This window comes from Hylobates moloch, unplaced genomic scaffold (genome assembly GCF_009828535.3).
Source record: "Hylobates moloch isolate HMO894 unplaced genomic scaffold, HMol_V3 SCAFFOLD_24, whole genome shotgun sequence".
Classification (NCBI taxonomy): domain Eukaryota; kingdom Metazoa; phylum Chordata; class Mammalia; order Primates; family Hylobatidae; genus Hylobates; species Hylobates moloch.
This window is the reverse complement of record NW_026652299.1, coordinates 3,065,944-3,079,999: the sequence shown is the minus strand read 5'-3', so window position 1 is coordinate 3,079,999 and position 14,056 is coordinate 3,065,944. Positions and strand designations below refer to the sequence as shown.

At 39.4% G+C, this 14,056-nt stretch overlaps 1 protein-coding gene across 4 annotated transcripts in view; it reads left to right on the top strand.

The window, feature by feature from the left end:
• Positions 1-6,750, top strand: part of EPC2 (enhancer of polycomb homolog 2) — a 145,407-nt gene extending 138,657 nt beyond the window's left edge. For all 4 annotated transcript variants that reach the window (XM_032145596.2, XM_058434270.1, XM_032145598.2 and 1 more), the window contains 3 exons: positions 1,524-1,683; positions 2,595-2,928; positions 4,539-6,750. In XM_032145596.2, coding sequence (XP_032001487.1) covers positions 1,524-1,683; positions 2,595-2,928; positions 4,539-4,611 — 567 coding nt within the window. In that variant the 3' untranslated portion in view covers positions 4,612-6,750. The remainder of the gene's footprint in view (positions 1-1,523; positions 1,684-2,594; positions 2,929-4,538) is intronic.
• Positions 6,751-14,056: the final 7,306 nt, after the last annotated feature.

Genomic DNA, 14,056 nt, shown 5'->3' with positions numbered 1-14,056 from the left:
AATCATTCTCTACCTCCAACTCCCCCAAAGAAGATATTTTGAAAGATAAAACTTTCCTAACCACTTCCTAAACTATGTGTTTAAGTGCCATGTGGATGTGCTCCATGAGCTGGGCGGTAATTCAGTTGAACTGTGCAATACATTAACAGCATAACCCCTTGCCATTGTGAATCACATTTCCCTGTTGAAGAAAATTGCAGCCAGGCACGGTGGCTCATGCCTGTAATCCCAGCACTTTGGGCAGCCGAGGCGAGCAGATCACTTGCGGTCAGGAGTTCAAGATCAGCCTGGTCAACATGGCAAAACCCTGTCTCTACTAAAAATACAAAAACTAACTGGGCATGGTGGTGAATACCTGTAAGCCCAGCTACTTGGGAGGCTGAGGCATGAGAATCGCTTGAACCCTGAAGCGGGGGGAGGTTTCAGTGAGCTAAGATCGTGCCACTGCACTCCAGCCCAGGTGATGGAGTCAGACTGTGTCTCAAAAAAAAAAAAAAATTTAATTAAAAATTTTTTAAATGAAGAAGAAAATTGCCACTAGGGGAAGTTGTTTGTAGACACCACTAAATAAAGATGCTAGAGATAAGAATAAAAATACTTCATAAAACCATCATTGCCAGAAGGAACCAGCCCTGCCAACACCTTGATTTTAACCCCATAAGTTTCATTGTGGACTTCTGGCCTACAGAACTGTATGATGATAAATTTCTGTTTTAAGCCACTAAAAACAAAACTAAGAAATCTATTTCAGATTTGAACCACCTGAAAAACATAAACATTGCATTTTAGGTCTTAAGTTTTATTGCTCTGTAATTCTAAAACCACTTCTAAAGTGATAACTGAGGTTTACTCGATTTTGGTTATGTTTTGTGAGCTCTCGGGCTAGAATCTGCCCATTGTGGTTCAGCCCATTCCCAAAGGGTCAGTACGCTGACTTTAAAGATCCCGACTCCAGTAACATGAAAATCTCAGTGACCCTGGAACCCAACACTCCTGTGACATCCAGGTGGATCTGGGACTTGCTCGAGGACTAGGGCTGTAGGACTTAGTAACCAGTTTTATACAGAATCAAGGAGGAATGGCCATTTTACTTTGTTTGCTTTTTCTGAGTCTCTTGGTTAACCAGCCAAAAGTATTTTCATCCTATTTCAGGGTTAGGCCAAGATAGGTTTTCACATTGTGACAAAAATGTCTATTAATCATCTCTATGATTTCATTTTATCCAAGTATCTAGTTTGTCAAGCATTTTTAAAAGCATTAACATTTATTGGAAAAATTAATAGAACATTAAAGCCTTGGGTTATTTAATCTCTAGTTCTTTCTCAGAAATAACTTCTCAGTTTTTGTTCATTTCCCTGCTTCATATGCCAAAAATCATCTATGGAATCCTAGATCTCTTAATCTAAACACTTATAATTGTTCAAGGTTAGATAGGCAACAGCCTCTTGGGTTTGCCCCATCCCTTAATGTGTTCATAAAATCACATCTAAAAATTAGAGCATTTAACTTTGTTCATTTTATAGGGCTCAAGCACCTCTGACTGTTTGTCTAAAACACTTGACTCAGCCAGCGCCCACTTTGCTGCATCTGCAGTGGTCAGTGCACCTGTTCCAAGTCGCAGTGAGGTAGCCAAGGAACAGAACACTGGCCACAACAACATAAACGGTGTTGTCCAGCCTTCAGGTACAGCTGGGGTTTCACATGGTACCTACTTTCTTGAAGTTGTAACTCAGTGATTGGGAGGTTTTTTTTGTTTTTTTATCCAAGGGGAAAATGTGTATAAGAAGTCAATCAGGACTCTTTAGGATTTCTTTGGAAAGAGGGGGAAATAGGTAGATGTTTTCTAGAATTCATGTAGAATCTACTCCTTGTTTTCTCCCTCATCCATTGAATACATACCTGTGTAACATTCTACCCTTCCTGGTCTCATTCACATACTGTCAGTTGCCTCACATCTTAGGAAATCTGTTGAGCTAACCATCCCCATTGAATCATCCATGCATTGATAAAAAGGTGAAATATAATCCAGGACAGTAATAAATTGGAAATCAGATTTGCCCTCCCACTCTTACATACTGCTCATAGGCATACTAACTCTGGCTCCCCCTCTTTAGATAGAGTATTGCCGTGAAACCCTGCCTGCTTCTTAGTACCCTGAGTCTGCAAAGACTTGCTATTCCTATCATCCTTCAACTACCTCTCAGACCCTAGGATTTTCCAGTTGCTTTTATATATACCCATGAGCCTGATTGTCCATTTTTACTAATATTCATGCATGTGTACATACTTAGGGAAACCCAACTGTCATTTCCATCTGTCCTGTTATACTTAACTCCACGGTTGCCAGATATAGGCGGCAGAATACTTTGCAAAGCCCTTTTATGTAGACCAGTAGAAAGAGGGTGTTTAGGGGGTTGTAGCAGATTAGTACATTCTACTTAGTGATCAGAAGCTCCCTTTGGAGAGACCAGTGTGTGAAAAGTTAACTTGGCATTCAATTCAAATACAAATGTTTGTATTTATTTTATTAAACTTCTAAAAATAGTTTTATTGATGTCTCATGATACTAACTGAATGACTTCTTTCTTTTTCAGGAACCTCTAAAACATTATACTCCACCAATATGGCTTTATCATCCAGCCCAGGGATTTCAGCCGTACAACTTGTAAGGACAGTTGGCCACACCACTACAAACCACTTAATCCCAGCATTGTGCACAAGCAGTCCTCAGACACTCCCCATGAACAATTCCTGCCTGACAAATGCAGTGCACCTCAATAATGTCAGTGTTGTTTCTCCAGTCAATGTGCATATCAATACACGGACTTCAGCACCATCGCCAACAGCCTTAAAACTTGCCACAGTTGCTGCCAGTATGGACAGGGTGCCAAAGGTTACTCCCAGCAGTGCCATCAGCAGCATAGCAAGGTGTGTGTGTGTGTTTCAGTGATTTTTCTCCCTTTGTGCTGGCTGTCCTGTGGGAAGAAAAAGACTTTTTTTTTCACTGCTCAAGCAATAGGTGTTTATTGACAGACTTGATTTTCAATAGATATTGAAGATCTGCGTAAAGCTCTGTGACTTAGGTATTTGTTTAAGGTGCCTAGTAGGATGCTTAAATGCCAACCTAGTAGGATTGTTAGAGAAAGACAGAGAGAGTAGTAGTAGAGAGAGAAAGGAAAAGAAAGAAAAGGACGTCAAATTGTCAAACACATCAGAGTCCATGTTAGAAGCTTCAGTTACTCTTCCCCTTCACTGCCCGCCACACCCCCGAGATGGAGTCTTGCTGTCTTGCCCAGGCTGCAGTGCAATGGCGCAATCTCAGCTCACTGCAACCTCCGCCTCCTGGGTTCAAGCGATTCTCCTGCCTCAGCCTCCCAAGTAGCTGGGACTACAGGCGCATGCCACCATGCCTGGCTAATTTTTGTATTTTTAGTAGAGACAGGGTTTCACCATGTTGGCTGGGATAGTCTCAGTCTCCTGACCTGGTGATCCACCTGCCTCAGCCTTCCAAAGTGCTGGGATTACAGGCGTGAAGTTACTCTTGTATTAATGTTTTATAGTCCAGGCAGTCTGGAAGATGAGAGTTGTTATGATTAACTCCATGCCAGAGTTTAGGTTTCACATCCAAATTTGTGTTTTCTTTAGCGTCATACACAAAGGAAAAGTAAATTACCTTATGTATATTAAAAATGAGAATATTCTAGGATTAACGTACATCTATATTTTAGAATGTTTTTATATTCTTTCTATGACACTAATACAAGGAGAACAATGAATCAGAAAAAAATTGATTTGCATAGGTTAATAAATACATGATTTTTTTTTTTTTTTTTTTTTTTTTGAGACGGAGTCTCGCTCTGTCCCCCAGGCTGGAGTGCAGTCGCGTGATCTCGGCTCGCTGCAAGCTCCGCCTCCCAGGTTCACGCCATTCTCCTGCCTCAGCCTCCGGAGTAGCTGGGACTACAGGCGCCCGCCACCACGGCCAGCTAATTTTTTGTGTTTTTAGTAGAGACGGGGTTTCACCGTGGTCTCGATCTCCTGACCTCGTGATCCACCCGCCTCAGCCTCCCAAAGTGCTGGGATTACAGGCGTGAGCCACCGCGCCCGGCCAATAAATACATGATCTTAAGCCTATAGAATTAAACTCTAGTGGGAAGTAATTTCAGTAATATTGTGCTCCTAATGATTACTCTTTTTGAGTGTCATATGCTTCATCTCTCCAGAAAAAAAAAAAAAAAACTTGGTTTGTCCTGTGATACATAATTCATAAGTAATTTCTCATTGGCTTCTACTGAAATGCCATGTTAAATTATTATCTTTCCTAAGTAAATAGCCATAATAAAAAAATTAGGAATTAATGGAATTTCTGAGCTGAAGAAAAGTTTTTCTCATTCCTATCTAGAAATGGCAAAAATGGGAATTGTTCTTGTGAAGTTATGTTTAGTTGTAATTACATAACAGTGTTTTTGTAAATACTAAGTGGTAACATCATGTTCTAGAGAGTATTGATATTTATTTTATCCTTTGCCTTACCATAGAGAGAACCACGAACCAGAAAGATTGGGCTTAAATGGAATAGCAGAGACAACAGTAGCTATGGAAGTGACATAACCTAAAACACGTGGCTCTGACCTGTGCTGATGGTGTGCAGTCATTCATATTCCAGCTGAATGCAAAAGGCAACACTCTGTGGATCACAGAGTGTAACAATGGACCTAAATGGACTATAGTATATTGGATGTTAAATCCATATATGATGTATATTTTGTAAAATTGGGAAAATCACTACCTTGTAAAATAGTTTATTTGTATCATCAATATTATTTCTGTTACTTGAATAGTAGATATTCATCATCATGCTTTTGCACTTGAATTTGCAACTGAATGGATTTTAAAAAATAATTCTTTAATGGGATCATGAGCATGAAATGGGATCCTGCATCACTTGTTTTAACTATTTATTTTGCCATGTTTACATTTTGTATCTTGTAAAAATAAATCCAACTTTGTGTCTAAAAAGTTAAAGATTCATAGCTAGGAAATGAAATTCTTGTAATTTTTTTCTAAAGGAACTGTAAAGTTTTCACTTGGTTCATTTTGTTTCACAATTTGACTAGATGGACTTTTTGGTAAATACTTTAGTGGCATTTCACTGTCAAATATGAAGTTCAAGGCAAAATAGTATTTTCTATTACTGTGCAGGGGAAAGGGATGGATCGATACATGCAAATTTAATGTAGTAACTCACTTTTCCATGTATTTTGAATGTATATTTCTATTTATAATACCAATTTATAAAAAATAATTACACAGAAAAAATGGAATAGGAAAAATTATGCATCTAGCACATTTAAGCTGTGCAGATATGAAAATTTTTCGAGGATTACATTTTATCTGAAGGCTGCATATTTTAACTGGCTTTAAAACTGTAACACACCACATAAAAGATAATTTACCAGGTATGTATTGCATTATATCATTGCAGTAATTATTGGAAGTCTAGATATCGAGCCATCCCAGGTGTTGGGAGGGGGGGAGGGTTGTGGCAAGATTGTCTTTTCAATTTTGGAGAGTTTTCCTGTGGCTACAAGGCAAGTAACGGGTTGGAAAAAGTCTGACTGTCAGCGTTGGACACCTTCATAGTGTAGTGTTTTAGTGACTTTTTTTATACGGCTCTTGTAAATTAGATACGTGTAGTGGTGTTTCAGAATGTTTGTTTATGCACTAGTTCAGACAACTTTCCCTGTTACTTGTTCTTGATAAGTGAAAACTGCAGGGAAATAAAAAATACATATCAAAACACGGACATGCTGCATATGTGTTTATTTCACAATGTGCACACAGTGTAAGTGAAAATTTAAGGGAGATGATAGCACTTAGACCAGCACTTTTCCTGTTCACATGCTGTCCAAGCATTCATGAGAAGAACTATAGGAAGCTCGTCTGTGAGCTCTATTGGGTTTCAGATAATCCAATATAAACTACCTTTGATATGAAAGTTCGTAAGATATTTTACAGAATGTAAGTAATTTGCAGTATCGCAGTCATGGAAATGTCATAAGTGAGCCTCATTTTATAAAGTTTAGAGTAGAATTATATTGCAAGGGGGTTTTGTCAAGTAAGTACTGGGAAATGTAAATATTTTTAATGAATACAATTAAAACCATTTCAAACTTACATAATTTTATACTTCACATTTTTTATATCTGCAGTCCTGAAAGTTGTAAATTGATATGTCAGTTGAATTAATGGGCCATGATTTCTGGTGAAAGTGGTTTTTATTCAGCTCCTAAATGTGTAAAGCAATTTACGGTCAAAACCATAGAAAAAATATTAATTTTGTCTTGGTTGTGACCCGATAGGATCCATGCTCGTTTCCGCCATACTACCTCTGGAGTTACTCATTGCTGATTACATAAAGGAAATCATTTTGATTTGATATGTATTATGACTGTGTTCATTCTTCTTATAGTTGGATGTATCTCCTTGCTATTAAGAACTTAAAAACAACTTTAGTGCCAATTGCAGAGAAAGCTTTTTTCCCCATTTTACTGAAGTAAAGCATGAAGTGAATTTGCCTTATGTGATATATATGTTATAAATAAGTAAAAAAAAAAAAAGAACTATCCATTTGTACGGTTTCTGGAGGTGGTGGCAAATCCAGAACTTACAAGACTGATGACCAATTGATTTGTTCCTTTTGAAGTAAAGTAGAAACATAAGCCTTCCTTATTTTGTTGGTTGTAACTGTTTCATGGATGGCATTTCAGTTTACGTACATACACATTTTCCATTGCTTCTCTAAAACTTAAGTGACAAATAATTGTTTTCACTTTATTAAATTGAAGAATAGTCTATTTCTGCACTGGACAGCACTGCTCTCTTAGTTTTCTCAGGAAATTAGTGTTGGTACTCAGAGTCCAGTAAGCTTTCAGAATCCTTGGAGAATGTGTTTCTTTGGAATGGGTGGAGGTGGTTAATTTTTTCAAAAAAAAAAACAAAACGGGTAACTCTCACATGGTAGGATATTCTTAATTCAGCACAGATAAAAACATTTTTGATTGTATTTTTCTTATTTCTCTACCTTCATAAAGAGAGTACACCCCCTTCCTTTCCCAATAATTCAAGGTCATTTTTATGATGTACCTGTAAGTATATTTGAGGATTTGTTTTCTTTCGCAAAAGACCAAGGGAAAAACTAAAAAATTTTTAGGGCACATTTTAAAACTAATGTGTATACATAACACACACACACACACGTATATTCTGGCTTTTTAAAAAACAGGAATGTATTTGCAACTGTGCTAGGTGTTTATTACTAAGGTGGTTTTAGGGGAGAAGGAAGGGGGAGAACAAGGAGGACCAAAATTTCAGAAACTTCCCTAGTATGTCCTGCTGTATTTGAGTATGATGCTACACTTTTCCACAAATTTTGATGATAACAATATAGTTGTGACTGAAGTGTTTTATTGTCTCTTAACTGACTTGGCAAACTTCCAAATTTTAAAAGGTGGGGATATCTCAAGGGATTCTGAATATTATATCCTGTAAGATAAGAGATGTTTTTCATCACTGACAGCAGCGTCATAATAGCTAACATCCTGGAGCATGTAGCATTCTCTCTTAATGACTTTTTCATTTACTCCTAACAACAATTCTGTTTAGTAATATTATTTTTCCCATTTCAAAGATCAGGAAGACGAAGTTTAGAGAAGTTAGGTAACTCACTCTATGTCACATAGCTGTTAAGTTTCTGAGGAATTAGGAGTCACCACACTTCTAACCACACTGCCTTCTACCTTTAACGTGAAAGAAGCCCTCCTCAAAGAAGTATTTATTCTATTTCTCAGTCCACTTGTTAGCAGCATCCGTAGCAGTTTAGAATTTCATTTAGAAGACAGCTTCCCAACTATTACACCACGAGACTGAGTGAATTATATCCAACTGTGGCTTCTAGCCATCCACTGAGGAAACCCAAATATTCTTTTCTGCCTGCCAGACCTAGCGAGTAAGTGCTAAAGCTCTCAATACAAAGCAATGGGAGCGAGGTCTGGTCCAGGTCTTGGCTGATATAGCACTTTCCAGACCTGTTTCCCCATCTACAAGATGAGCAAGTTCTTGAAACTCCATAAAAGAGGCCACACTGAGAAGCTTCGTGGAGGTGTGCATGTGGCTCGTGTGTCATTGGTTGCTTATTAAGGAAGTAAATTATGTGAGCTGTAAGGTTGAGCATACAGTTTAGAGCATATATATATATGTATATATACACACACACACACACTTCTGGGATACATATGCAGTTCTGGGATACATATGCAGAACATGCTGGTTTGTTAACATAGGTATACACATGCCATGGTGGTTTGCTGCACCCATCAACCCGTCATCTACATTAGGTATTTCTCCTAATGCTATCCCTTCCCTGGCCCCCCCTCCCCAACAGGCCCCGGTGTGTGATGTTCCCCTCCCTGTGTCCATGTGTTCTCATTGATCAGCTCTCACTTATGAGTGAGAACATGCAGTGTTTGGTTTTCTGTTCTGTGTTAGTTTGCTGAGGATGATGGTTTCCAGCTTCATCCATGTCCCTGCGAAGGACATGAACTCATCCTTTTTTGTGGCTGCATAGTATTCCATGGCGTATATGTGGCACATTTTCTTTATCCAGTCTATCATTGATGGGCATTTGGGTTGATTCCAAGTCTTTGCTATTGTGAATAGTGCTGCAATAAACATACAAGTGTTTATAGTAAATGATTTGTAATCCTTTGGGTATATACACAGTAATGGGATTGTTGGGTCAAATGGTATTTCCAGTTCTATATCCTTGAGGAATCGCCACACTGTCTTCCACAATGGTTGAACTAATTTACACTCCCACCAACAGTGTAAAAGTATTCCTATTTCTCCACATCCTCTCCAGCATCTGTTGTTTCCTAACTTTTTAATGATCGCCATTCTAACTGGCGTGAGATGGTATCTCATTGTGGTTTTCATTTGCATTTCTCTAATGACTAGTGATGATGAGGTTTTTTTCATGTTTGTTGGCCGCATAAATATCTTTTTTTGAGAGGCATCTGTTCATATCCTTTGCCCACTTTTTGATAGGGTTTTTTTGTTGTTGTTGTAAATTTGTTTAGTTTCCTTGTAGATTCTGGATATTAGCCCTTTGTCAGATGAGCAGATTGCAAAAATTTTCTCCCATTCTATAGGTTGCCTGTTCACTCTGATGATAGTTTCTTTTGCTGTGCAGAAGCTCTTTAGTTTAATTAGATCTCATTTGTCAATTTTGGCTTTTGTTGCCATTGCTTTTGGTGTTTTAGTCATGAAGTCTTTGCCTGTGCCTATGTCCTGAAAGGTATTGCCTAGGTTTTCTTCTAGGGTTTTTATGGTTTTAGGTTTCAGTCTTTAATCCACCTTGAGTTAATTTTTGTATAAGGTGTAAGGAAGGGATCCAGTTTCAGTTTTCTGCATATGGCTAGCCAGTTTTCCCAACACCATTTATTAAATAGGGAATCCTTTCCCCATTGCCTGTTTTTGTCAGGTTTGTCAAAGATCAGATAGTTGCAGATGTGTGGCATTATTTCTGAGGCCTCTGTTCTGTTCTATTGGTTTATATATCTGTTTTGGTACCAGTACCATGCTATTTTGGTTACTGTAGCCTTGTAGTGTAGTTTGAAGTCAGTTAGCATGATGCCTCCAGCTTTGTTCTTCTTGCTTAGGATTATCTTGGCTATATGGACTCTTTTTTGGTTCCATATGAAATTTAAAGTAGTTTTTCCTAATTCTATGAAGAAAGCCCATGGTAGCTTGATGGGGATAGCATTGAATCTATGAATTACTTTGGGCAGTATGGCCATTTTTACGATATTGATTCTTCCTATCCATGAGCATGGAATGTTTTTCCATATGTTTATGTCCTCTTTTATTTCCTTGAGCAATACCCCTCCATGCTAAAAACTCTCAACAAACTAGATATTGATGGAATGTATCTCAAAATAATAAGAGCTATTTATGACAAACCCACAGCCAGTATCATACTGAATGAGCAAAAGCTGGAAGCCTTCCTTTTGAAAACCAGTACAAGATGAAGATGCCGTCTCTCACCACTCCTATTCAACATAGTATTGGAAGTTCTGGCCAGGGCATTCAGGCAAGAGAAAGAAAGAAAGAGTATTTAAATAGGAAGGGAGGAAGTCAGATTGTCTCTGTTTGCAGATGACATGATTGTATATTTAGAAAACCCCATCATCTCAGCCCAAAATCTCCTTAAGCTGATAAGGAGCTTCAGCAAAGTCTCAGGATACGAAATCAATGTGCAAAAATCACAAGCATTCCTATACACCAATAACAGCCAAATTATGAGTGAACTCCCATTCACAATTGCTGCAAAGAGAATATAATACCTAGGAATCCAACTTAGAAGGGATGTGAAGGACCTCTTCAAGGAGAACTACAGAGCTCTTTTTTTAAGTCATTAATGTCATCAAGGCTGACTATGAATAATTAGATCATGTAATGTAGCTGATCTTGTGCAGAACTAACCAACTTCAATGACTACAAGTGTCAAAAGAATTGTGTATTTTTTAGAGGGAGGACAGTGGAGAGAGCAATTAGGATAGAATGTGGAAATTCTATCATGGAAATTTGTTAAGCTGGATTTTAATCCCTGCTCTGCCATTTAATTGGCTGGTGATTTTCTAGTCTTCATCTCTCTCAGCTTGTATCATGCAATGAATGAATGGAATTGGATAACCTCAAACATCTGTGCCAGCTCCAATGCTGTAGGAATCTAATATCCTCACCCCCTGCCTCCCTAGGTGGCTATCTTGCTTTCAGAAAAATCTGCTTTTGTCAGTATCTGTGGACTTAACAGCACCATTCAAAAGTATCAGTAACAAATCAGACCCTATGCACCCTCCTACTACTACGTTTCCTCTTCCTGTTGTCCAAAGGGGAAACTGCTTGTTTCAAACATAAGGGCTTTGTTGCTGTTACTTACTGAGTGCATTGTATCCAACTGTGGTTGAAATTTTAGCATAGGGAAGACGAACACTAAGCCACATACTTCTTTAGCAGTAATTTTAGGTTTGATGTTTATGTCATATCAAAATTAAAGTGTCCTGTGTGTACTTAAAGATACTGTTTTTCGGCCGGGCGCGGTGGCTCACGCTTGTAATCCCAGCACTTTGGGAGGCCGAGGCGGGCGGATCACGAGGTCAGGAGATCGAGACCACGGTGAAACCCCGTCTCTACTAAAAATACAAAAAAATTAGCCGGGCGTGGTGGCGGGCGCCTGTAGTCCCAGCTGCTCGGAGAGGCTGAGGCGGGAGAATGGCGTGAACCCGGGAGGCGGAGCTTGCAGTGAGCCGAGATTGCGCCACTACACTCCAGCCTGGGTGACAGAGCGAGACTCCGTCTCAAAAAAAAAAAAAAAAAAAAGATACTGTTTTTCTCATGAAATCTCCCTTACAGCATTATTGCATATTTGAACAAAACCCTTGTTACACTAGCTGACTCAGTAACATTGCAGAACAAGATGATAACATATTTCTGAACACTGATTCTCAGTGAACACCTGTTATCCTCAGGAGAGCCTAGGATTCTGCAGTTAGTTTTCAGTGCTAAAACAAGAGATTGACTACAGTCACAAAAGGAAAAGTATTTCACCTTCAGTATACAAATTTGATTTGATGAACAGCATATTCAAAAGCAATGACATTTTCCTTTTACCAATGTTGAACATGTTTAACAATTATTGTTTAGAAGAACACCGTGTTCTTCCTCTGTTTTAGTTCCAGGGTGAGCAGGGGTCATGGACACACACAGCTCCTGTCTTATGAGTATCTATCTTGTGTGCTCTTCTCACTACCATAAGGGGATTTTGGTCGGTGATCAAGTGAACCCAGATTAGGGATCGCCAAGATGTAAGAGTTCTGCTTTTGGCCTAAGACATCTATGTTAGTTATCTGCTGAGTAAAAACTATTACACATTTAAAACAATAGCACATTATTATGTGGGTTTGGAATCTAGCACAAGGCTGGAACCAAAGTGGTGCCAGGGCTGCATTCTCATTCCGTGGGCCAAGTAGAGAAGGATCCGCATCCAAGCTCCTCAGATTGTGACAGAATTCTTTCTCTGTGGCTGTAGAATTCGTAACAGTTTAAGGCCAACAATGGAGAGTTTCCACTGCTTGGAGTCTCCTACTTCAGGGAAGATCTTGGCTCTTGGAAGGGGCTCGCCTGATTAGATCAGGCCCATGCAATGGGAGCACAGTCTTTGATTAGTTCAGTCAACTTACTAGGGACTTCAGTTATATCTGGAAAGGGCTTGCCTGATTAGATCAGGCCCACACAACACAGTGTTTGATTAGTTCAGTCAACTTATTAGGGACTTCACTTATCTCTGCAAAATCTCTTCACTTTTGCCGTATTTTATTAGAGGCAGGTTACTGGCCTTCCCCACACTTAAGAAGAGGGAATTACACCAAGGGCGTAGACACTAAGAGAGAGGAATCATAAGGCCACCCAAGGGTGTGTCTGCCACAACATTTACATGATTGTATTAACCATCCCACCACCACACACTCCAGTCTTCTATCTCAGGACCTGCCTCAATACATTAACTCATACATTTATAAAGAAACAATTTAAGGTCCTCTTTAGATTGTTATTTTGTAAATCATAAATGCCACAGTCCTGGATACTGGGCAGGAGGTCAGGTCAAGACCAGAGATAAGACTGGCATCAGTAACGCCAAAGGCTTTGAAGAAATTGCAATGGATGAGATCAGCTAGAAAAGAACAGACTGGGGAAAAGGAAGTGTGACCAGCAGAACCTCAGCATCTATGTGGCCAGGGCAGGGGTGGGGGCAGAGGAAGAGAAGCAGTAGCAATGGGGAGGAGGATCTGGTCATCCAGGGCATTCTAATTTCCTTCAGAAGAGCCATGCAGAGGTGGAGGACAAGTGGTGGAGGCCAGTGGTTGCTAAGGAAATAGAAGTGATGAGAGTTTAGCAGTGACAAAGTAAAAAGTAAAGTATCGAGGACAGAGACTCAGGTTAGGAAGCTTGAGTACAAGTCCTGTCTGGTGCTTCTGGCTGTCAGAACCGTGGGGGCGAGCTTTTATTTTTTTATTTGATTTGTTCTCTATTAACAACCTCTGAAAGAAATAGGCAAACTTTGAAAAATACAGATGTGTGGATCTCACTCATCCCAGGCTGAATGAATCAGGATCTCCAAAAGTGAGTCGGGATGCTGGTATTTTGTGTTTGTTTTAGTTTGTTTGTTTGTGTGGTTGGTTGTTGGGTTTTGGTTCATAAACTTACCAGATGATGATTACAGCTAAGCTTGGGAATGACGAGTTGTGACTGGACTAGTAACTTCACTGTAAACCTCAGAATTTATTTCCTCAACTATCAAATAAGGGCGATTAAGTTATTTCCCAGTTTCATTCACTCCAAAAACAACAACAACAACAACAAAGAATGCCTCTCGCTGAGTAAGCTCCATGGCCACTAGAAATTTGTGCTATGAACAATTCCCTGTAACAAATGCCTTCCTTTCCTACCGTTTTAAGATTATGAGACCATATGCTTTAAACAAGTAATTCTAGCCTGGGCAACATGGTGCGACTTCGTCTTTACAAAAAATTTAAAAATTAGACAGGTATGGTGGCGCACACATCAGTAGTCCCAGCTACTTGGGAGGCCGAGATGGGAGAATTGCCTGAACCTGGGAGGTCAAGGCTGCAGTGAGCTATGATCACGTCACTGTACTCCAGCCTGGGTGATGGAGCGAGATCCTGTCTCAAAAATAATAATTCTTTCTTAGCAGTTCATTGTAGATTAAAGGGGGAGTTACTTAAATTTTCTAGAGCAATTCTTAAATATCCCCCACACTATCCCATCTCAAGCCATCTAAGTTCCCAAATCACCCCCAGCATCATGCTCAGAGAATTGTTCCTCCGTGGTGGTCTAATCACTTTTCAAGTGCTCATTCATTCCCAGTGCTAGAGGTTTCCAGGCTCTCCAGACCATGGTTGTCAGTTACCCTTTCCAA